Here is a 25,340-nt window from a genome sequence, read left to right on the forward strand (position 1 = left end):
AGTGCCTCCCAGGCTCCACAGCTGGGTGTCCTCAGGCACCCACAAACCCTGTCGACCCAAATGGGACTTACCCAGTCTCCCGCAGCGCCCCCCCCCCCCCCCCCCCCCGATCGATGTCACGGCAGCCAGAAGGGTAGCCCGCACGGTAGCCAGGGCTTTCAGACTTGGAGGTGCACATGAACCACCTGGGGTCTTGTCAAAGAGCAGGTTCTGACCCAGCAGGTCTGGGACCGGAGATCCCACGTTTCGGACAAGCCCCCAGGTGCTGTAGCTGCTGCTGGTTCCTGGAGCACAGCTGGAAGCGTGTGGTTGTTCCCAGGCTTCCCTCTGTCTCCCCTCCCCAAACACCCTGAATGTTTCCTGAATCCCCCGTGCGCACACACACACACCAGGTCCTATCCTCCCTAACCTGGATCATTGCAGCCACCTCTTGACCCGTCCCCTCTGGCTCCTGTTGCTGAGAGGTATTGCTGGGAGAGGTTGAATGTTCCTTCTGTGGTAAGTTTTTACTCAGTCGGCTTCCAGTGGGGGGAGGGGAGTGTCCAGGCCAAGGGCAGGTTGCAGGGTCCAGGACTCAGTATAGGCCCTGTACATGAGGTTGAGGAACAGGCGCATAGCAGCACCCTGGAGGGACTGCCAAGTTCAAAGCCAGGCAGTGAGCTCTAACGAGGTCATCCAGTCAACCGTGGGGTCTCGTTCCCCAGTGGGCTTAAAGGTCCTGGGCCAATGCAATGGAGAGCCAAGGGTGAGGCCCCACTCCCGAGAAGAGTGGGGGGAGGCCTGGACCCCGCACCGGAGCTCAGCGGGTTTCAGACCGTCACGCGTGGACTAAAATCACTTGTTAAAATACAGACGCCCTAGCCCCAACCTCCAAGACTGATGCTGTCTCCCTGGGGAGCCATCGTTTTAAAAGGAAAAACAACAAACAAAAACCTTCCCAGGAGATGCAGGGGCCCACCCTAGTCCCAAGGAGGCTGTGCTTCGTTACCAAGCCAATAGCTCCACCTGGCGGCCCTTAGTCGAGTTACAAGCATTCCCAAAGGGAGGTTACTAGCGCATCCCCTACCTGGACAGGGGAGAAGCTCTCCGCACACAGCATCGTTTCTCATTTTCCCAGCACCTCCCTGCCTGACAGACCCTCATCCCCATTTCTCTGATGGGTAAACTGAGACTGAGAAAGTGGAAGTGCGTCTCCAGAGTCACACGTGGAAAGTAGAGGAGTCAGGGTTAGGTTCCGAGGCTCTCTGAACCCCAGCCCTGCCATGCTAAGAGCTTGGAAATCTGGCTGCTAGCAGTCACCCAGGGAGCCCCTTGAAACTAAAACTGAGGCTCCCACGCAAGAGTGACGCTCAGTATAGTCAAAGGCAGGAAGTCTGCCACCAGCCAGGGCAGAGGCTGGCCTGGGGCTGGGGGCCCCCGGGGCTCCTCCCTGCTAAGCCAGACCTTACCCGGTGAGTTGCTAAATTGGAGGGGCCTGGGGGTCTCAGGGAAGGAGCTATGAGGGACACCTGAGGACTCCTAGTAACATCTGTTTATCAACCAGAGAGGAAATATTTCAGCATTGTAACAACTGTGTGTGTATATACCTAGGCTGCCATATATATATTTAAATTGATTTTCATATATAAATTATATATATGTGTGTATTACATATACTTAAAGACATACCTAAAGCACAGGGAGAACAAAAGAGGGAACAGCAGCAGCACAGTTTTGGACGCTGGAAAGCAGATACTTGAGCGGCAACTGACCCAGCAGACTGCGCTGGCTGGGCGCTCTCCCAGGACCCCGTTAACGTGAGAGCGGAGGAATGAAAGCCCTATGAGACTCTAACGCAAAGAAAGGGGGCGCTCGTCGATAGGCGAGTAGACAAAGGAAGTGTGGTGTACATTCAAAGGGACATCGCTCAGCCATAAAAAGGAGGAAATCCTGCCTTTTAAGCAACGTGCATCGACTCCGACGGCATTCTGCTCAGTGAACTAAGTCCGACAGAGGGAGACACATGCTGCACAATCTCACTTACACGTGGAATCTTATGAACAAAACAAAATGAAACAAACAAACCCCTGAGCTCACAGCTACGGAGAGCAGGGGGTGCGCTGCCAGAGCACGCGAGCGGGGCGGGCGGGTGGGTGAGGGCTCAAAAGGCGCGCCCTTCCAGTTACACGGTAAACAAGTCCGGGTGTGGGCGTGCAGCGCGGTGACTGCAGCTGACGATGCCGTGGTGCGCTTCTGACAGCTGCAAAAAGAGGACGCCTCACAAGGTCCAATCACGAGAAACAGATGTGTTGACCGTGTGTGCTGACGGCTATGAACTAGGCACACTGGGGTCATCATTTTGCAGTATATACAATTATCAAATTATTATGTCGTGTACCTGAAATTAATACGGTATATGTCAATGACACCTCTAACTTATTTTATTTTTTTTAATCCTCACCTGAAGGCATGTTTATCGATTTTACAGAAGGGGGACGGGAGGGAGAGAGAGGGAGAGAAACACCCATCTGCTGCTGCCCACGCTGCTCCGATGGGGACTGAACCCACACCCTAGGCATGTGCCCCAACCGGGAATCAAACTGGGGACTTTTGGGTCTACAGAACAACGCTCCAACCACCCGAGCCACACCGGCCAGGGCAATTATGTCCCAGTTTTTTTTAGAAAGGAGTGTTGGCAGCTAAAGGCTTCCACAGAGGAATGGGGAGGGGGTGACTTGGACTGGGGCCACACCTTGTGGAGTTTTCAAGGCCACCCAGCCCAGGGGGTGTTCAGGTGGCCTCCCCAGCTGCGCGGTGGGGCTCAGCTTGCCAGCTTGGCCAAGGCCAGATGCATCTGCCTTTGGCAACCCTGGGCTCCAGCGACAAAGCCAGGCCTGCGGTGATGGCTGCCGGCCAGCAAGCCCTGTCCCCAGTATCCCAGCCTTTTCTTCCCTGCACGCGAACAGAAGACCAAGAGCCACAGTCAGGGAAAGCCAGCTTTGTCAGGAACCGGAACCAGGACCCCTGCAAACACAGGACAGCGCTAGGGATGGGAAAGAGGTCTCCAAGGGTAACACCAACCAGAGTCCCCAGAGTGGTTACAGACAATATTGCGTATTTCATCCTCACTTAAACGTTGTCTGCACCTTGCTCTTTCCTCTCAGTGTTGCTGCTGAGGTTTATTCATCGTGAATGAATCCAGTAGTTAATTTTTTCAAAATTCCTTTGTATGCATGTTCCACAATTATTGAATTAAATTGAAGTTGACTCTGTTCTGCTTTGTTTTGTTTTTGCAATTACAAAGAATGCCCTGTGACTTTGGAAAGTTACGTTGAACTTCTTCTGGGCTTCTGTTTACAGACACTTACTCGGTTTACATCTGTAAAATGGGCCGAGGGATGGCACCGCAGATGGCACTACAGCCGAGATTCCCCGGCAAAGCTCTCATTTAGAATAGAAGGGCAGACAAAGAGCTTCCCAGACAAGTAAAGCTAAAGGAGGTCATCATCACCAAACCATATTATATGAAATGTTAAAGCGGTTTATTTAAGAAAAGGAAGTTCAAAACTATGAACAATAAAATGGCAACAAATACATATCTATCAACAATTGAATCTAAAAAGCAAACTAAGTAAGCAAGCAGGACAGAGACAGAAGCATAGGATGTTCTGACGGTTGCCAGAGGGGATGGGGTCTTGGGGAGAATGGGTGAAGAGGTGAGGGGGCTAAGAAGAACAAACAAGTAGTTACAGAATAGCTACGGGGATGTAAAGTACAGTACGGGAAAGGGAATAGCCGAAGAACTTGTACCCAAGATCCAAGGACATGAACAATGGTGTGGGGGTTGCCTGAGGGACTGGGGGTACCATGTGAAGGGGGGTAAAGGAGAAAATACTGGGACAACTATAGTTGCATGATCAATAAAATATACTTAAAAAACCTTAAGTTCACAAAGCAGACAGAACCTGCGTGCCGAACTGGGTGACAGCCTGCTGACATTGACGATTTAAGTGGGGTTGAGAGTCCTGTCCCATAATCAGCTGAATGGCAGGTGTTCCAGCAAACTACTCGTGTACCAAGAACCAGGCAAAGCACAGTCTAAATGGGGGAAGAATATCAGCTGACATGGATCACGTGTTGGAATTGATGGAATTATCTGACAAGGATTTTAAAGCAGTGCATAGAAACGCTTGAGCAATCCATTACAAATTCCCTTAAAACAAGGGAAAAAAATAGAAAATCTCAGCAAAGAAGTTATAAACAAAAGAATTAAATGAAAATTATAGAACTGAAGAATACAGTACCCCAAGTTTAACAACTCACTGGGTAGACTCAAGAGTAGAGCAGAAATGACAGCACGTGAACTCGAAGACAGATTGATAGACTCTACTCATTCTGAACATTAGACGAAAAATAGACCGAAAAAACCAAAAGAGCGAACAGAGGCTCAGGGACCTGAGGGTCTAGAGTAAAGAAATGTCCCCGAAGTCCCGGAAGGAGAGGAGAGAGCGTGAGACTGAAAGGTATTCGAACAAATAACAGCTGAAGATTTCCCCAACTTGGTGAATGACATAAACCTATGTATTCAAGAATCAGAGAAAAACCCAAATCCACAACAAGACACAAAATTAAACTTCCGAAAACTAAAAGCAAAGGGGGAAAAATCCTAGAAACAGCTAGAAAGGAACAGCAATTCAAGCGACAGCGGACCTTTCACTGAAACCATGGAGGCCAGAAGGAAGCGGCACATCTCCCAACTGCCAAAGAAAAGCCGTCGACTCGGAAGCATAAATCTGGTGAAGAGGAAATAAGGATGTGTGCAAATGAGCGACAGCGAAGAGAATTTGTTGCTGGCAACCCTCTCTTTAAAGAACGGCTAGAGGAAGTTCTCTAAAAACGAAAGGATAATAGGAGGCAGGGGCCCTCGGATATGAAGGAAGAACAAATGAATGGATAAACAGAATTAAACACAACAGATTAGCCTTCACCTCCTGCGTTTCCTTTACCATATTTTAAGGTTGAAGCAAAAGTTACAGCACCACCTAATGTGATGCTCGGTGTATGTAGAACAAATCCTTAAGAAAACTACATTTTACAGGGAGGAGGGTAAAAGGACGTAAATGTAGATACGTGTTCTACATTTTACTCAAAATAGTGAACCGTCAACACCAGTAGGCTTTGATTAAGCTACCTGCAAATATGATAATATCTAGAGCAAACTACGAAGAAAACTATACAATTGAAGCACTCAAAAACCTTATCAACCAATGCAAATGGAACTCTATAAAATGGCCAAACAATAAATGATGACTAATACCATAAAAAAATTGTTCAAGTGACCAACAAGCAAGAAAAAAAGAAGCAGAGGAAAGAGAAAGTGAGGAAACAAGCAGAAAACAATAAAGCCACACGCTTGGTCCCGATAGAGCAACAATTGCTTTAGATGTAAAGGGCCTGAGTGCGTCAACTAAAAGACAGAGCTTTGGCACTGCGAATGAAGCAAAGAATAACCCAGCTAACTGTATGCATATGGTCTACAAAAAATTCACTTCAAACATCATCGCACAGGTAGGTTCAGAGTAAAAATATGGAACAACAGCACCTCTAAGCCAGATAGTTTCACTGGCTTAGAATTTTACCAAACATTCAAAGAATTACCACCAATTTCACACAATCCATTTCAGAAAGTAGGAAAGGAGGGACATTCCCATCTCGTCTTATAAGCCAGTGTTACTCTGATACCAAAGCCAGATGAAGACAGCACACCAGACAAGCCACAAACCAATATCCCTCATGAACTTAGATGCAAAAGTGCTTGAGAAGATGTTAACAAAACAAATCCAAGAACGTGCAGGAAGAATAAAAATCATGTACAGAGAGAATAATAACCGGGTACGTAAATTTGGTTGGTTCACATTCCAGGTATGTATTCCAGCTGGTTCAACATTTGAAACTGAAGAAGGAATATCATATGATTATCTCAATGTATGTAGGAATAGCATTTGACTAAAGTCAGCAACCAAGCCCTTCGTGATGGAAATTCTCAGTGCGCCTGGGAATAGAGAGGGTCCCTTTACCTCATAAACAGCACACACGAAGCCTGCAGCAGCAGCATAGTTAATGGCGAAGGCTGCTTTCCCTGGAACACTGAGAACTGGAAGTTCTTACCAAGGTGAAAAGACAAGAAAAAGGAAAAAAGAAAAAAGGCACGTAGGTTGGAAAGGAAGAAATGAAAATGCCTCTACTTGCAGACAGCATGATTGTCTACATAGAAAACTCCAAGAAATGTACTAAAAAAATCATCTAGAGCCAGTCAGTGAGTTCGGTAAGGAGGCAGGATACAAAATTACCATGTAAAAACTGTATTTCTATGTACTCACCATGAAGGAGTGGGAATCAAAATCAACCAAAAATGCCACTTAAAATCGCTCCAAAGAAATTAAATCCTTAGGTATAAATCTAACAAAACATGCACGAGATTTACATGATGAACTTCATAAAATGCGGATGCGAGCAGACCGTGAAGAGCTACGTAACTGGAGAGACATACCACGCTCAAGACTGGAAAGACTCAACGTAGAAAAAGTGTTAATTCTCCCCAAATTGATCTACAGGTTTACCATGATTCTTATAAAAATTTCATAGATATAGAAAAGCTTATTAAAAAATTTATATGGAAAAGGAAAGGCCGTGTAATAGCCAAGACAATTTTTAAAAAGAAAAAGAGTAGGAGTAATCACTCTTCCAGATGTTAAAGTTTTGCCCTGGCTAGTGTGGCTCAGTGGATTGAGGGGTCTGAACTGAAAGGTCGCCGGTTCAATTCCCACTTAGGGAACATGCCTGGTCTGCAGGCCGGGTCCCTGGATGGGGGTGTGCAAGTGGCAACCAACGATGTTTCTCACACATCAGTGTTTCTCTCCCTCTCTTTCTCCCTTCTTTCCCTCTCTCTGAAAATAAATATTAAAACAAAACAAAACACTTTACTGTTAGCTACAGGAATCAAAAGGGTGGGGTACTGGCAGAGAGACAGGCACGCAGATCAGTGGAACAGGTAGAGAATGAAGAGGTACTTCTACACAAATATGCTTAATCAATATTTGATGAAGGAACGGAGCCATTCAATGAGGGAGGGGTAGCCTTTTCATGAAATGATGCCAGAGCAATTAGATACCCATAGCAAAATGGAAACCAAAAAACCGTGAACTAATCCTCCCATTTTGTACAAATTTTAACTCAAAATGGACCATGAACTTCAATGTAAAATGTAAAGCTATGACACTTCTAGAAAAAAATAGACGACTCTTCAGGACCTAAGATTATGCGGGGAGTTCTCTTTAAAAAACCAAAAGCATGATGCATAAAAGAAAAAAAATCAATTAATTGGACTTCATCAAATTCAAAAACTTTTACTCAACAATAGACCCTGTTAAAGGTATAAGAGCACAAATTACTTATGGGCAGAAAATACTTGTTAATCACGTATCTAATAAAGGACTTGTACCTGAAATAAAGAACTCTGAAAACCCACCACCAACAACAAGAAAAAGAAAATCAATCAATTAGAAGTTGGGTAAAATACGTGCGTCGACACTTCATCAGAGAAGACACACAGATGACGAATACGCAAATGCAAAGGCGGGCAGCGTCATTAGCCATTCAGAAAATGCCCATTCATGCCACGATGAGGCATCTCCGCGTACCTGTCACAATGGTCGAGATAAAAACCAGCGATAGCAGAAATGCTAGCAAGGACGGGGAGAAACTCGATGGCTCCCACATTCCCGAGCACCTTCTTTACTGGGATCTCACACGGCTGCCCCCCCTTCACCCGCCCTGACACCAGACAACCGAAGACAGCTCCAGTCCCCAGAGCCCACTGAAATCACTGGGGTTAGTCAGCCCCAAACTGCTCCCCCTGCCTCTGCCTCCTGACGGGCCCTGGTGCTGTCTGCACGGAGCGCTGTGTACTTCCTGCTGAACATGGAGTGACAAAACCATAAAACTCTTCTCAGTTTTTCTCTCTTGACCTCACGCAAGGTGTGTATGGCTAAAACATACAGCCACTCTGGAAAATAGTTTGGCAGTTCCTTTTAAAACTAAAAATAAAGTTACCATACGAACTAGCAATTACACTCTTGGGACTTTATCAGAAAGAAATAAAAACATTTTCATGCACAAACTTGTACATGAATGGTTTTTAAAATATATATGTTATTGATTATGCTATTACAGTTGTCCAATTTTTCTCCCCTTTATTCCCCTCCGCCCTGTACCTACCCTCCCACCAGCATTCCCCCACCTTAGTTCATGGCCATGGGTCGTACATAAAAGTTCTTTGGCTTCTCCATTTCCTATGCTATTCTTAACCTCCCTCTGTCTATTTTCTACCTACCATTTATGCTTCTTATTCCCTGTACCTTTTCCCCTTCTCTCTGCACCCCCCCCCCCGATAACCCTCCATGTGATCTCCATTTCTGTGATTCTGTTCCTATCCTAGTTGTTTGCTTAGTTTGTTTTTGTTTTTGTTTTTTTAGGTTCGGTTGTTGACAGTTGTGACTTTGTTGTCATTTTACTGTTCACATTTTTGATCTTCTTCTTTTTCTTAAATAAATCCCTGTAACATTTCATTTAAGGGCTTGGTTGTGATGAACTCCTTTAACTTGAACTTATCTGGGAAGCACTTTATCTGCCCTTCCATTCTAAATGATTGCTTTGCTGGATAGAATAATCTAGATTGTAGGTCCTTGCTTTTCATCACTTTGAATACTTCTTTCCAGCCCCTTCTTGCTCGTAAGGTTTCTTTTGGGAAATCAGCTGGTAGTCTTATGGGATCCCCTGTTTAGGTAACCCTCTGTTTTTCTCTTGCTGCTTTTAAGATTCTCTCTTTATCTTTAACCTTTGGCATTTTAATTATGATGTGTCCTGGTGTGGTCCTCTCTGAGTTAACTTGTTTGGGACTCTCTGTGCTTCCTGGACTTATATGTCTATTTCCTTCACCAAATTAGGGAAGTTTTCTTTCATTATTTTTTCAAATAAGTCTTCAATTTCTTGCTCTTCCTCTTCTTCTCCTGGCATCCCTATGATTCAGATGTTGGCATGTTTGGAGATATCCCAGAGGTTCCTGAGCCTATCCTCATTTTTTTTTTTTGAATTCTTTTTTCCTCATTTTGTTCTGGTAGAATGTTTATTTCTTCCTTATGTTCCAAATCATTGATCTGAATTCCAGACTCCTTCCCTTTACTGTTGGTTTCTTGTGGATTTTTCTTTATTTTATTTAGTGTAACCTTCGTTTCTTCCTTTATGATCTTGCTGTACTCAGTGAGTTCTCTGAGCATCCTGATCACCAGTGGTTTGGACTCTGCATCTGATAGGTTGCTTATCTGCATTTCATTTAGTTCTTTTTCTGGGGTTTTGTTCTGTCCTTTCATTTGGGCCATATTTCTTTGTCCCCTTAATTTGGCGGCCTCTTTGTGTTTGTTTCTTTGTGTTAGGTAGTGCTGCTTTTACTCTCTGTCTTAGCAGCGTGGCCTAAGTAGAAAAGGCACCTATAAATTGTGTGGGATGGAGCTTTCGGTAATTGCCAGGGCAGGGGACCACTTTGTGGTTCTCTCTGTGGGGAGGGCTCCAAGAGGGGGCAATGCTGCCTGGAGGTTAGCCCAGCACTTGCCCCGTTTCCAGTCACTTCACCCACTTCCTGTAGCTGCTGCCCCGGTGGTGAAACCCAGAGTGAGTGGGTTTGCATGTGTTCTAAATCCATGTGGGCCCTTTAAGTGGTGAAAATCCAGCTGTTTCTTTCACCACCCCAATGCCACTGGTTTTTACAACCAGAGTTAACTGGGGATTTATCTTCCCGGTGCTGGAACCCTGGGCTGTGTGGTCTGGTCTCAGGCTGGGATCACTCACTCCCAAGATATCCCTCCCGATTTTTATCCATCACACATGCACGTGGGGCCGTCTCTTCCACCACTGCCACCGCCTCTCTGCACCACACCGCCTTTGCACCCTTCTCTGTGACTCCACCCCTCCTACCTGTCTGGATGAATGTGGCTTCTTTAAGTCTTCCGTTGTCAGACTTCTATGCAGCTCAACTTCCTGATGGTTCTGGGCATTATTAGTTTTGAGATCTGGTTGTAATTCTTTCTATGGTTGTGTGAGGGGGTGAAGCATGTCTACCTAGGCCTCCGTCTTGACGAGAAGTTCCACAGTTAATGTCTTGATTGTACTGGTGGTTCCATGAAACTATATGTGTGACAAAATTGCAGAGCATGTGTAACTGGTGAGATCTGAATAAGTTCAATAGTTTGTACCTGTGGGGGGGCTCCGCCCACAGAGCCCCCTGGTCTACCATGGATGAAAATAAGTCACCAAGACGTGATCTGCTGGGGGTGGAAAGGTGGCCCATCTCTCAGAGAAGGGCCTTGAGCCTGTTCCTCAGTGGGGTTTTATTAGGTTCATTTTGCACAAGAATATAGGTAAAGCTCATCAATCACTGTCAGGCAGTAAGGATCAAACAATAGATAACAAAGAACTCTGAGGGCTTATTCTGAGTCAGGGCCAGCTAGCTAACGGGCCTTAAAACTTTGGGAAACAAACTCATTTCATGTTGGGACCCTTATCATTCAAATTGAGAGCATTCTTAGCAAAGCAGGTTTCACAGGATTGTATGCGTTCTTTCTTAGGCCTGATCGCCCTGGGGAACCGCTTGTTCCTGCCCAGGGTTGCACCGTCTTCTGGCATTGTTTCAGGCTTAAGGCAGGCAGGAAAAGTAAGGCAGCCAAGAGATTAGGAGACTTCTTGCAGACAGAATGAGGACTCAGGCTGTGTCAAAGCTGAGGGGTGAGGGTCCATCACCCCCTTTTTCTATAGCCCCCTAAGTCCTTCCCTGAGGGCCCCATTGTGACCGTGCCTGTCTTAGGTCATCTCTCCCTTGAGGAATCTTACCCATCATTGGTTAACCAGTCATCTGCCTGGGGCCAAGCAGAGTGAAGTAAAGGAGGCAGAGGCAGTGTCCCAGCTGGGAAGATAAGCTTTGTCTCCTTAGTGGCTTATGGTCCCAAGGTCTTTTACTAAGCCTTAGCCATGGGGGGTTACACCTTCTGAAACCAGGCAGGGCGGTTCCCAACATGTACCTAATGTCAATTTTCTGGTTTTGATATCGTACTACAGTTATGCAGGATATTAATACCGAGTCAGTAGGGTGAAGGTTACATGGGACCTTTCTGTACATTTCTTTGCAACTCCATGTATATCTATAATTATTTCAAAATGAAAAGTTATTATTTTAAAAAGGGGAAGAGGACTCCTGAGAAGGAGAAAAATGAAAAAAAAACTTTCAAAAGTCTCAGAAATTGGTATCGGCTACATCTACAGCTTTAAGTTGCACTTTTTTTTTGCAAGCGTGGGGAGGATAAAATGAAGGACAGGCGAAAGCTCTCTGAGAAGAAATTAGACCCCAGACCCTAACCCCCCACCCCACTCAGCCAGGTGCCTGCCCCTCCCCCAGCCAGGGGCTTGTTCTCTGCTGAGAGTACAGCAGAGGGTTTCTAGATGTTTCTTCCTACTCAGCTCGAAGGATTCTGGCAAGTAAAGGGACATTGGGAGATTCCTCTTTATTCTGGAAGAAGAGGTATTCTGCAGTCCTGGTACTATTTAGCCCTTTGGCCTCTGATATAGCCCCAGCCTTCAGGGGGCCTCACAGCTCAAGTAGCCAGCAGCTCCCAATATGGTTTTCTATGGTCCAGTAACCTAGGCAGATACAAACCAGCAGTAGAAATAGCACATCGCAGCAAACCAGGAAACATAATCGAATTCAGAATGTGGGAGGGGGCAGATGCACACCAGTCACAGGTTCGCACCTGTTTGGTTTTGCAGGAACACTGGGGGCTCCCTTCTCGGGAGGTTGAGTAACTCATTTGTCAGCCCGCCTGACGTCCTTCGTCCACTGGCCTTGATGGCTCTGTCCCTGCCTTCCGGAAGGCATGCTCCCTTTCACGCTCACAGGAGACTTGGGAATTAGACCACGTGCTTCTTGTTGACGTGGGTTTGGGAGACTGGGTGTTACTTGGAGGGGGGGGATAAGTAATTATGGAATCGTGGGCCATATCGGTGGTCTCTTTCACATTTCCCTCCAAAACCTAGTAGGCTTCCAGTCTGTTCTCACCCCACCAGGTCCCGGGGAAAGTGCCCACAGCCCAAGATCTTGCCTGGACAGCATTTTAAAATTTTAATCCTTGGGTCATTTGTCTTTGTGGTCTGTTCACCACCCACTTTCACAGATTAATGAATCCGAGGCCATTTTTGAAATAATCAACTTGGTTTGACAGGCAACCCCCTCAATCCACTCTCTGCCAGCACAAGTTCAGTTTCTGCTCGTCAGTCTTCCGTCCTGCCCAACAGGACCGCGATTCCAGAAGAGCTCATCCCGCAGCTGGTGAGTGTCTCTGCAATGGCAGGGCAGCTGGGGGCTCTGGCTGGATCACTGGGCAGGGGGAGCAGGGACCCCAGGAGCAGCACAAAAGGCTGCACACCACCCACAGCCCCAACCCTGACCCCCGCCCCCACTCAGATGGGGCAGGGGTTGGGAAGCGCTGAGGTCTGTGCCTGAGCAGTCGCCCTAGCGACCTGGCAGGGCTGCACATGTGATAGAGGGAAATACCCACCTACGTGCTTCCATTACATGGAGGATTTTGAGCCAGACTATACACAGAGCACGGAGTCACTGCTCTTTGTTCCCCCTTCTTTCCCGGTCACTGTCGGGGAGGGGGCTTGAGTTCCTGGGCCACCCTGGAGGCTGCGTGGCCCATGGCCTGCCTGGCCAGGAACACAGCAGGTGCTGGGCTGGTAGGGAGGAAACCCGGGTCGGCTGGCCCTGGAAGCCGCATGGCCAGGTGACAAGCCCCACACTCCTCCCCTGCAGGGGCAGCCTCGGTGGTGCTGGTGCCTGGAGCTGCGCTGCACGGGTCGCCCAGCCAGGCGCACAGACGCCCTGGAGGGCGGAGGCCGGAGGAAGAGGACAGCACGCCCTGATGAGGGTGTGGGACACAGACTCCAAAAGATGCCTGAAGCTAGACAGCGACTGGAAACCAGGTGAGCCACGTGTGTTTCCTAAAGGATGGTACTTTTGGGTGGGAGAAGAGTTCCTGGCTCAGCCTTGAACTGAGTGGGGAGAGGGTGGCAGGGCGATGTTCTTTGGGTATCTTAGAGGAAACTGGCTTTGAGGCAGAAACCTGCCATTATTTCAAACTGTTTAGCCTTTGAATAAAAGATTCCTTTCCCTTTTCACCGAACTCTTCCTCCAGAGTTTTTCCCTGTTGCCTCGAGCAGTGGGATCCCACTGGTAGCCTCCTTACATCTCTGCTCCACCGAGTGCTCAGAAGACAGGCTTCATCCAGCTCCCTCTCTTAAGTGTGCTCTCTTAGGCCTCATTCCCATGGTCCAGGATGGCATGTCCACGCTTCAGGTGGGAGGGTAGAGGAAGGGCCCGGGGAAAGAGGCATAGATGGATGGAGGCTTCCTTGGGGGCAGGAAGAGGAGGTGCCATTTACTGGAAGAGGTGTCCATGATGGTACTGGGCAGGCAGAGGGGTGGAGCAGGGCAGAGATGGTCGCCCCTTCAACAAAAGTCTGCTGTTCCTTCCGTTGTGTAAGTTTGTGGCTGAGGAGCAGCTGCTCAGCAGAATCGAGTGAGTTATTTCCAAGCTGGTGGAACTCTTTGCCGAGTCTTCTTTGCACTTGGAAGGGGCAAGTGACTAGCTCTTGCCGATGCAGTGTGAGAAGACACGTGAAGGGTGACTTTGGGATGAGCCTGTTAAGAAGCACTTGTCCCTTCTGTCCACCTCTACCCTCTGCACTGCGAGGGGAGGGCTCCGAAGCCCAGCGCAGGGGTCCTCGGCACTTTTTTACGCCCTGGGCCCTGTCCGCAATCTGGCAAAGCTGACAGACCCCTGCTCAGAATAGTGCTGCTTCAAATCATAAAATAAAACACATAGGAGGACAAAGGAAACTAGTTATATTGAAATAATTAACAACGTATTTTAAATATTATGATAATAACAATATATATGCACTTAAATAGCATATCAAATAAGAAGACCTACTGGTGAGTCTGATGTCTGCCACATTTTCAAAGTAGTAAATGAAAGAACATGATACTTCAACAGTTCCTCGTAGGCTGGTAAAAATGCCCACGGAGGCAGAGGAGCCGCCCGGGGGCGGGGCATCAGTCCCAGGGCAGTGCCCGTGTGGGCGTCCTCTACAGGAACACCATCCGCTCTGGTTCCCCGGGCGCCTGGAAGGCCCACAGACCAGGTCAGTTTTTGGAAACTCTACAGGCCTCATGTTACCTGTCTCAAACAAGAGTCAACTTTCCCTACATATTTTTAAGGTCAATTTCCATAAGAAACATTCTTCCAACTCCCCTTGTAGTTCAGCATCCTGTTCACCTCCCAACATCCCATATTCCATAAAGAGTAGCAAGGTAACAAAACACTTTTTGCCCAGGAGAGGTGACAAATGTGCCCATAGGCCTTCAGTCAAACACCCCTAATGGCTACCCTAGGTTTGTACTTCCTGTCACGGGAGTCAGGCAGTACCCTTACTCACTCAGTATGTCTGAAGGTGTTTGATTTATTTGCTCGGCTGGTTATTTAAAACCCAAGCATCATAGCCCTGGCTGGGTGGTGAGCTCAGTTAGAGAATTGCCCTGATACTCTAAGGTTGTGGGTTTGATTCCCAGGCAAGGCACATACAAGAAGCAGCCAATGGATGTATGGATGTATGGAAAGAAATAAATGATGTTTCTCTCCCTGTTTTCCTTTCTCTCTGAAATCAATAGAAAGAAAGAAAGAAAAAAACAATGCATCATAATTAATTCAAATCTTTGAGGGTGTGGCTAGGGTGGGGCCAGGGATGACACCTCCACTTTCTTCTTCGTGCCTTTCTGCTATTTATTCTTAATTTTTTAAAAACCATGACCCAAAACTATTGTTTTAATTTTTTTTCATTTATTGACTAAAGAGAGAGAGAGAGAGAAACATGGGTTTGTTTTTCCACTTGTTTATGCATTCATCTGATTCATCAACTGATTCTTGCCCTGACCAGGGATTGCCCCAGATCAAGCCACACCTGAAGCTCACGGATTCTTTCTGACTTTTTACAGTGATTTGAGCCAACTAATACCTTTCTTTCTTTTTCTTTTTTTTTAAAGCTGTTTGAGATGGTTTTTCAATCAGTTGCAGGATAGCATAGTGAACCTGCCGTGATGGGAGGAAAGGGGCTGGGAGGCTGAGGAGACAGTGACCAGCCGTGCCAGGGAAGCCTTTGCAGAGGAGGGGTGGGGGGTGAGGTGGAATCTGCTTCCCTTCTTCTGCCCACCCTCAGTTCTCCCACTCTCAGTACATAGGGGGCTGACCTCACACCTTGCTGCAGAGGTGGGGACAGGGCTCTGCCCAGGCCAGTGAGAGCTGCTGCTAGGATGATTAGGAAAGAAGGACTCTCTACGCAAGTGGAGAAGCTGGTAGTGGCCATCTCCCCTGGTCACAGAGCCTGTGCGAAGAAGCCAGCGGGGAGGAGAGCAGAGTTAAGTTGTAGGAGAGTGAGATCAGTTCTTTTTAATTTTCAGTTATATTCACCATTATTCTGCATCAGTTTCAGGTGGACAGTAGAGTGGTTAGACAATCGTGTACTTTACAGTGCACTCTCCCTGATATTTCCAGTACCCACCAGGCCTCGTGCATAGTTGTTATACTATTGACTACATTCCCTATGCTGTCGTTTCCATCTCTGTGACTGCTCTGTAACTACTGATTTGTACTTCTTGATCCCTTCACCTTTTTCACCCAGCTCCCCATCCCCTCCCCCTCTGTCAACCATCAGTCTGTTCTCTGTATCCATGAGTCTGTTTCTATTTTCATTGCTTATTTTGTTCTTTAAATTCCACATACATGTGAATTCATATGTTAGATTGGTTCTTTCTTTCTTTCTTTATTTTTAGAGAGAGGGGAAGGGAGAGAGAAAGAGAGGGAGAGAAACATCATGTGTGGTTGCCTCTTGCGTGCCCCCTACTGGGGATCTGGCCCATAACCCAGGCATGTGCCCTGACTGGGAATTGAACTGGCAACCCTTTGGTTCTCAATCCACCGAGCCACACCAGCCAGGGCTGTGAGATTGGTTCTTGATGGCATCTTATGACTCCCAAATTTTTCAGTTACGCGACATCTGAATACATAAATGACTGCTTTCTACATCAGGTCTACTTGAGTTGGGGGCTTATACCTTGCAATAGGAGGTCTTGCATGCCATGAGGGGCATGTTGATCTGGATCTGGAAAGCTGAGAGGCATTTGCTGGGATATTCTTCAGATATTTAGAAGGAACAGGACGTGCACAGGCAGGGCCACCATTGGTACCCTCCCTGAGGCCACCCCCAAATCTACCCAGGTGACCCCAAACAAGCCTGCCCCACACCGTTGTGCATGCAGCTCCTGCATTGCCTATGTCCTCTCGTCTTGAATCTGGACTTGGCTTTGATGCTACGATTGACAGACTCCAAAAGTGACATTCTTTGGAAGGCTTAGAAGCTTCTACTTCCTCCCTCAGGGAGCCCTGGGTCGCCATGTAAGATGTCCAGGATCACCTGCTGGAGGGAGAACCCACAAAGAAAAGTGAAGGATGAGATGCCGCACAGAGAGAGGCCTCACAGACGCCTAGCCTCCAACGACCATCTCGCTAGAGGCCTGAGAGATCCCAAGTGAGGCCAGCAGAACTGTCTAGCCAGGCACTCAAATGATGAGATACAGTGAACTTGCTTTATGCCACTAAGTTTTCTGTTATGCAGCTGGACTACCCCTCCTCCAATTATAAAAAGTAGCTTCCTCTGGGCAGATGAATTACAAAAAGATACCCCTCTCTCCAGGTGGGAGCACAGGTTGCCAGGACACAGCACTCACACAGGAGGCAGAGGCCCAGCTGGAGGTACTGCACAGGCTGCACAACCCCAGGGCGCAGGCCTGGGGCGGGCGATGTGGAGGGGTGCCCAGGCAGCTGTCTGCACTTTCTCTTGTCAGCCCCTTATCCCTGCTGGGCTTCCATGCTGCCCTCCTGTGGCACCGGAGGACTGGGCTGCCGTGTTGAGTTTTTGGCAAAGGGCAGGCAATGACCATGCTAGGGCCACGCCGGGGAGAAACAAGCACTGAACACAAGGAGCTTTTGTCCCTCAATCTCTTCCTTGTCCTTCTGGCCCTCCATTGCCGCAGAAGCCACCCATTTCCCGAGTACTTTCGCCCGACAGCCTTCCATCAAGGGCTGTCTCACTTTATTGCTGTTGTTAATGACTGGAACCGGTTCACGCTCATTTCTTCAGGGTTGACATTTCAGGAAGGAGCCCAGCCTGGTTTGCCTTGCAGGTGAGCAGACGGACGGCTACTCCTTTCCCTTAGGGCTGCGCTTGTGCTCTGGTTTGGCAAATGGGTTTCAAGTCTGCCGGGTGTTTCTCTTGCTCTAGACTGCGTGAGCTCGCTCAGGGTGGGGTAGGGCTCGATTCACCTCCCAGCCCAGGCCCCAGTCCACCAAGGTGCTCACACCGTCAGCAGCCAGCTCTTCTTCTGAGCACCTTCAGTCACCACCTGAATGGGACACTGGATGGCACCACCAGAACTGTCCCTCAGTTTACGGGACCGACTGACTATTAATGCACCGCAACTGGCCATTAAGTAATTTTTTCTGCTTATGTCAGGCGGGAAGAATCAAGCAACTGTTGGCAACTGAATGTCTGGTCTTTAAGGCAAATTAAGATACTGGCTAAGGTCAAAACTCTGAAAGCTTGTCCGTGTTTCCACATGATTGACAGGCAAAGCGAAGGGGAGGAAGACCAAGGAAAAAAAGGGAAGAGAGGAGACAAAAGTGAACAGCTCAAGTCAAATAAAAGAGAGCGGGCTGCAAAGACAGATGAACGTTGAGAAGCGGAAAAAAGACAAGACTGGCAGGACCGGAGCCAGGAGAGCGGGAAGCGGCGCGGAGGGCGGGGCCGCGGCGCGCCGGGCCGGCTCACTACCCAAGCGCGGGGGGAGGGGGCGGGGCTTGTGCGAGGCGCGAGGCGCCGAATGGTCGCGCCCGGAGGCGGCGACCAATGGGCGGCCGGGATGTTAGAAGGGCGGCGGCGGGGGGGCACTTGCTGGCTGGGGGACGGCGGCCGCCGCCATGATGCTTGTTTGCTTTCAATGAAAGCGAGGGGGGCGCGGAGGAGGAGGCGGCGGCGTCGGTGGCGGCGGCGTCGGCGGCGGGGAGGCGAAGGCGGCGGCGGCGGGCGCGGCGAGGGGGGCGAGGCCGGCTGTCGAGAGAGCGGGGGGGCGTAGCGGCGGCCCGCCGGGGCTGCTGAGGCGGGCGACTGAGGAGGAGGCGCTCGGAGGGGGAACAAAGAGCGGCGGCTGAGGCGACGCGGAGCGGCGGCGGCGCTGCAGCAGCGGGCGGGACTGGTATGGTGGTTCCACAGGTCAGACCCCGCTGCACTCACAGGGAGGAGGCGGCAGCGGCGGAGGCGGGCGGCGCACCCCGAGAGGTGAGAGAGCCGGCCCGAGGCCTGCCGGGCTGCTCCCGCACTGGCCGCGCTCGGGCCCCGCTCGGCCGTGTCCCCGTCGCGCGCGCGGCGAGGGCGGCTCGCGGGCGGCGGGCGGGCAGACGGGCCGAGCCGGCGGCTGTTGGGGGGGCCCACGACGCGCCGCGGTCGCCATCCCGCCGGGGGCCGGGGGCGGGTCGGGGGGCTGCCCGGGACTCGCGGCCGGGATGGCGGCCCCTGGGGGGAGTGGCTGCGTGTGTGTGTGCGGGCTGCGGAGTGCGGGACCCGGTAGTTACCGCAGAGCGGGGGGCCCACGGCTGCGCCCCCTCCCCCCCAGGGTTTGAAATTCAGTTTAACGCCGACTGGGGGGGGGGCATGGCTGTCGGAGGACTCAGAGGTACGTTGAGGCCCCCGACGGCTTACAGCAGTTTCCTCCGGTGGCCGAGTCACGCGTGTTTTCCCCGAAAGCCCATCCTGTCCCGGAGACGTTTCCCCGACCCCCGGGCCGCCCGGCCGCGGCGCGGACGCCGTCGGGCTCGCCCGGCGCTCGGCTGGCGCTGTTCCCGGGAGCCGCTGGACTCTGAGTTACGGCTGTCGGGGGGCGCGGTTTCGGAGCGGCCGCGAGTGGGCGCGGACGGACGGGGCGCTGAGCGGCCTGCGGTGGCGCCGTCCCCGCCGCTGAGGCCGCTGGTCGCAAGGTCCGCACACTTTGTTTGTTTTTTTTTTTTTCCGGTAATTGCTGTCAGCAGTTAACCACGGTCTTGAGAATGTGTGACTGAGGGTGACAATTGCTCCGTAGCTTTTGACCGGCGACCTGGGCGGGTCAGTCAGCCCGCTTTCAACGGGATGGCTGCGGGGTTGCCGGCGAGGGAACGGAGGCCTCGCGGGGTCGCAAGGGCTCGCCGGGACACGCTGCGGTTACGGGGGAGGACCGGCATGCGTGTGATTTTTGGGGTGCAGGTCTTTGGGGAGGGTGTTCGATCGGTCGGTCGGTTGATCGATCGATCTGATAGAGGCAGGGAGAGGGAGAAGCATCGGCTGTTCCCCCTCCTTGGTGCATCGTCGCCAGTGGCCTCGTGTGCCCCGTGGCCGGTGGGGAGGTGCCCGGCCGAGCCGAGGGGTGCTGCGGCGGCGAGCAGCTGTGCCAGGTGGTTGTCACGTCTCCGCGGACGAGCCAGACTCGTAACGGAGTCGTGCAAAACCGGGACGTGACGAACGCAGATGTTCGTAGGAGACTCGGAAGACTCGCTGGAAAGTCGGTCTCCGCGCAGTTTGAGTTGCGCCTGGGTGAGCGGCGCTGGGTTTCTTGAGTCCTGGTGGCAAAGTAACGTTATTGGGAAATTCCAGACCCTTTTCTCTTGAGCAGACGTGAAGGCGTTTCCAGCACTGGGTCCCGACCACAAATAAAGGCATTGTGAGACTCCAACTGCTGTGCTTCTGGCTTGTAAATGTGCGTTTTGGTTAATGCTTAGGCATCTTGCTGTGCCCAAATTAGCCTTCGTATATGTTTTTTAAAGATTATATTTTTTAGAGACGGGTAAGGAGGGACAGAGGGAAACATCGATGTGCGGTTGCCTCTGGATCGCCCCCTACCGGGACCCGGCCAGCAACCCAGGCATGTGCCCTGACTGGGAATGGAACGGGCAACCCTTTGGTTCGCAGGCCGGCACTCAGTCCACTGAGCAACACCCGCCAGGGCCCCTCTTGTATTGGGGCGTAAACCTTTCTCGTGTGGTGCCGCAGAGGGAGGGACGTGACGGCACACCGGGCCGCAGGGACCAGGCTGCTCCTGTCGGTGGCTTCGGGCTGCGGAGAGTGAGGGACAGTGTCTTCCTCCAGCACACGTGCAGCTTTCCCGGGTGCCAGCACCCTGATCGGGAGACTGCGCTTTCAAACTGTCACTTCGGGGAAGTCCAAATAGGTTCAGCGAAGAACATGTTTTAGTGCAGGAAAGACTTGGATTTGTGGATATGTAACGCTACTATTTACACTCTTGTGATCGGAACTTAATGTTTGGAAAAAGTTCCAATCTTAATTTTCAAGTCCTTAGCTTCCACGAAATCTTTTACTGATGTATTGTTTTATTTAACCTGCCACTCACTTTAGGAAGGTTACAACGAAATGTGATTAATAAAATACTGTGTGAAATTTAAAATGCTGTATAAACTAAACTGTAAGACTTACTGTATGCATAGCCTGTGCGCATTAGAGGACAATGGAATGTACTGCATTTTATTATTTTAACTGGTAATTAAAGAGGAGAAGGTTGTTTGCCTCCAAGGTGGGGGCTCATTGAGGCTCCCTTTACTGTTCTCCAGGCTCTACCTCTCCCTAATCCCTTTATATCTTCTTGATAAGCTACATATGAAGGAGTAGTTTATTGGAATTGACACTCAAGTTTCTGCCTTGCAGTTTATAGGCTTAGTCAGGTGTACAAAGTTCTGGAGAAGAATGAGTGATTAAGTCTGTGGAAGGTGTGCAAGCAGTTTATAGAAAATGCCACAGAAGAGTTTGTCAAACTGGGGAGAGGTCATTTCAAACCGAAGGAACGGTGGGTGCGCCGAGGGGCCACGCGCGGGAGTGAGGCCAGTCAGTGGGGAGGGTTTGCCAGAGTGTGGAGCGTGAGCGGGGATGAACCTGCGAAAGTGTCTCCACCCTCGGTTTTGAAGGACCTTGCTTGCTAAGCTAAAAAGGAGGTTTGTATCTTTATCCTGTAGCACAGGAGGGAGCCAAAATGTCTTTAGTAGGGGGATAAGGTGATTCAGAGATGACTTTGGCATTAGTGTGGAGCATCATGGGGATGCCCTGCATATAAAAAAGTCACATTGGAGTCTCATGGAGTTAATGACTGAATCGGTTTTAACTTGGATATAGTGTCTTGTGGCCCCTTTCATAGTAGGCCTGAGGGCTCTGCCCAGTTGCTCTGTAACACAGAACAATTTACAGTGAAAATGCCAGGGTTTTTTGGAAGAAGTTAAAAGCAGTCAGAACAATGAAGCCCGCAGAATGGTACAGCGAAAGTTCAGGCGTTCAGAACTTGTCTTCCAGTGAGGCTCAGGGTGGCTGTAGACCTTACAGTGGGAAAGTCAACCCTCTGCTTACCGGAAGCGAGAGCTGCCAAGCCCGCAGGTTCTGGCTACCCCTGTAGTCAGTGGGATATGGGCTGTAAACATTTTGTGAAGTTTGGGTGGGGCCAATTTTTCCCCAATAAATTACTGGAATTAGAATACTTGAAACTTCCTTAAAGCCTACGAATTCTGTATAGTCAAATCTGCTGTAAAGCAACATAGGTTCCTAAGTATCGTTACAGTATGAAAAATTGTGCAGAAAACCTGCAGGTATTACGGGAAAAAGGGGATTGGGGCCCAACACTCCAACAATTTTGCCAGTGACTTGTTTTCAAAAAGGGAAGCTGATGGTAAAAATGGTGGCACAGTTTTGCATGCTAAATGGTTAAGCAGTATGTAAATACTACAGTAAACGTGGCACTTTCCCTTGAACAAGACCTGGATTGCCTGTGGAAATGGTCGTAAGAGTGTTCACTGCTTATGAGTCATTGTGAAGTGATAGAAGTTTACCTGAACTCACGTGGAATGTTGTATCAACAACAGACGCGCGTAAGCGAGTCTCACACACATGCACACGCGCGCACACACAGAACTGATGCCGTCAGCAGGCGTTTGAGTTCTCTGCTTTGTGTGTGTGCGCAGCCCAGTTCATTGGGTTGCAGTTTTCTCCCTTCGTCTAGGGTTTTTCACAGACAAGTAGTTGGGAATTCTGTGTCACATGCAGATTCCCTGATTTACCAATCACGTTGGAACAGATTCAAATTCTCAGAACAAGCAGTATAGCAGACCTGATTATATTTGAATGCAGCATTTTAAAATAGTCCTGTAAAACTCAGTTCCAGAAACACTTGAACACTCATGTGTCAGGCATTATGTGGATTTGCTACCCTTATGGAGCTTAAGGTCTTTGTCCCAAGTAGGTTAATAATGGTTGTAGAGAAAAAGACAAATGAACCGATAAAGCCTTCATCAGGCTATATAGTAACAAAGAATATACAAAGTTTGGGGCAAGCTAAGGAAAGAGCAAGAAATTTCTGATTAGGAAGCTTGAAGAAGTTGACTCAGGCCTTTGAACTGAGTTTTGAAGGGTGAATAGGTTTGTCAGGCTGAGTAAGGCATTTCAGGTAAAAGGAACAGCATGTGCAAAGTTATGTGAAGTACAACTTCGGCTGTGAAATCTAGGGTGCAAGGAGATGAGACAGGAGGAGTGGGTCAGAAACGGTTTGTAAATACTCAGGGTTTTTCTTAATGTGTTGGGCTTCTGTATGTATTTAATGGGGACACATTTAGAGTTTAGATGGATAGGAGTGGGGAAATTGTGTGTGTGACATGCTTTTTCTTTAGAAGACACATAGGGAAAATGCGGAGGCTAGATGGAAGGGGTCAGGATACTGGGGTCAGAGAATTCATTTTAAGTCCTTGTGGGAGGTCAAGGCCATCAGCATAAGAGCTAAAAAAGCATAGGATAAATGTGAAAGATACCAGAATTAGGGGCAGATAAGCAGTGAGCTGATGGAGTGGGAAGGAGATGATGGGATTCAGATGTTCTTCAGCATAGGGAACTGCTTGTATGATTTCATTTGGGAAATAGTAGACCAAGAGCAGATTTGGCAAGGAAAGGGGTATGGTTTGATTTTTGACTGTGTTTGACATGTCTGTTGCATATTTACGTAGATGTGTCTGACCAGAGGTGGTTGGGATTTTAAAACATTTGGCCATTGAATAATTGGCATTGGAAGTTAGGAGATCATTTAGAGAGAGTGTATGAACAAATGCTTTTTACAGTTTTGGGGGACGTAGGGTCCCCAACTGAGAATCAGTTGTGAATTCTGGACCCTGCTGAAGAGAATGAAAGTATGTATATACAGGTGCAAACTTACTCATGGACCACAGGTTAATACAGGAAGAGGAGAGAACTGAGGGAACCCTTAGGAATACGATGCGATGCAGTAAAGGGGTTAAAGAGGCCAGAGAACGGGAGAGGACGTTACAAAGAGATGCTAAGAGAGGTAGAGTGCTGGGCAGGAGGGAGTTGTCAGTGGTGACAGATGGTGCCCAGTTAGGGTAGGATGAGCTCTGAGAACTGATTGATAGGATTTGGCAGTTAGATAAATATAAGCAGAGCAAATTTTCTGGCACCAGCGAAGTAGAAGTCATGCAGGATGGGCTGGGAGCACCTGGGAGGTTATATTTTGAAAAGTTTAAAATGGAAGAGAAGGAAAAAAGGGTCATAGTTTACAGAGGAGACAGGCATGAAAGAAGGTAAGCACCTATGTTAGTTGTCAGCCTTCTGTTTCCTTTAAGTCCAAAACTTAAGAAAATAAATTTCTAATATGTATTATATGTAAGCTTCAAACTTTTCCCTGATATATTGGTTGAAATGATTGACTTTTTATTTGGTCACATAAACTTTGTGGGATTTTTGTTATTTTAGAAACAGTAAAGGGAATTCTTACTCATTGGAGGTGGAAATTAGTTGATGTAAAATCATATTATTAGAACTTTCAGTCTTTAGTTGCTAGAAGAATAAAATTTGCTTTTCATATTCCCTGTGCTAGGCTTGTATTCCCAAAAAGTTCAGTTAAATATTTGATGCACTTTAAAATGTAAAATAGTACCAAAAAGGGCATCATTAGACATAGTAATTTCCTTTCAAAGTTATTTGTTAGCAGTATATACTCACAAAGTAAACGAGATCTAACAAAAAAAACATTAGCCAGTGGTCTTTACATCTAGAAACAGTGCTTCTCTAGATACCTCAAGAAGTTGCATATAGATTTTTTAAACTAGTTAGATTTTGAGTGGGGGATATTTCAAGTCCCTACTAAGTAAAGACCAAACAGAAATGAAGACTTACTAAAATAAAGTAAAAAATATATTTGCACTTAGCTCCCTGGGGGGCAAATTTTTTTCTTCCCTAAGGTAGTGCATAGTTGCATGTAAACACTGCTGTATCCGATGAAGCTAACTGCCTTGTTTCAGACCAGTAGCTTCATGTATTTTCATTTAAAGTTGTTGAAAGTGAAACTATAGTTATTTGGGACACCTAAAGAGTTGTCATTTGGTTTCTAATTTTAGGGGAATTTACAGAAAGTCAGATTAGGGGTTTGTAGTCACAAGGAAAATGTAACTGTCAAATGGTAATGGTGTCACAGGCACCGTGCGTTACGTGCGTTGCCTCCTTTAATCATCACGCCAAAATTGCCAGGTGGGAGTTTTGTAAATGAGAGAACCTTAGCCTAAGATGAAACTCACGCTTGCAGAACTGGGACTTTAGATAGATCTGTTTGGCTCTAGTTTGTGTGCTTTTCGGTCGTCACCTGAGGACATTTTTTTCATTGCTTTTTGGGGTGGGGGGGGGGAAACATCAATGTGAGAGAGGAATATCAACTAATTGCCTCTTGTAGGCTCTCTGACCAGGGATCGAACCTACAGCCTTTTGGTGTGTGGGACAGTCCACCAGCCAGGGCTCTAGTTTACGTCCTAGATGACATTGTACCGTACCCCCCTCTTCCCTCCTGACACACTGCATGGCGCTGTGCCTTGGAATGGACCTTTGATGCGGGTTCGGTAATACAGGGAGACCCAGTTGCTGCTGCATGTGTACAAGCTCTTACGTTAGCAGCTGATCATGTAGACGTAGTGGAGTTAGTGGGTGGGATGTGTCTTAATATTGTTGATTCTCTCTTTGGTCGTGGGTCAAAAACCTCCTGAGAGTTCATGTGAGAATACTATTTGCTGGTCA

General features: G+C 48.5%; 1 protein-coding gene across 6 annotated transcripts in view; it reads left to right on the forward strand.

The window, feature by feature from the left end:
- The first annotated feature begins 18,391 nt into the window (after positions 1-18,391).
- CNOT6 (CCR4-NOT transcription complex subunit 6) overlaps positions 18,392-25,340 on the forward strand; it is a 58,533-nt gene continuing 51,584 nt past the window's right edge. For 2 of the 6 annotated variants that reach the window (XM_053913008.1, XM_053913010.1), the window contains exons 1-2: positions 18,399-18,530; positions 20,045-20,142. In XM_053913008.1, coding sequence (XP_053768983.1) covers positions 20,091-20,142 — 52 coding nt within the window. In that variant the 5' untranslated portion in view covers positions 18,399-18,530; positions 20,045-20,090. Of the gene's footprint in view, positions 18,531-20,044; positions 20,143-22,461; positions 23,858-25,340 lie in introns of those variants that run through there. The other 4 variants (XM_053913011.1, XM_053913012.1, XM_053913013.1 and 1 more) reach the window with 4 other exon arrangements.

The sequence above is a fragment of the Desmodus rotundus genome, chromosome 10 (genome assembly GCF_022682495.2).
Source record: "Desmodus rotundus isolate HL8 chromosome 10, HLdesRot8A.1, whole genome shotgun sequence".
NCBI classification, from domain to species: Eukaryota; Metazoa; Chordata; class Mammalia; order Chiroptera; family Phyllostomidae; genus Desmodus; species Desmodus rotundus.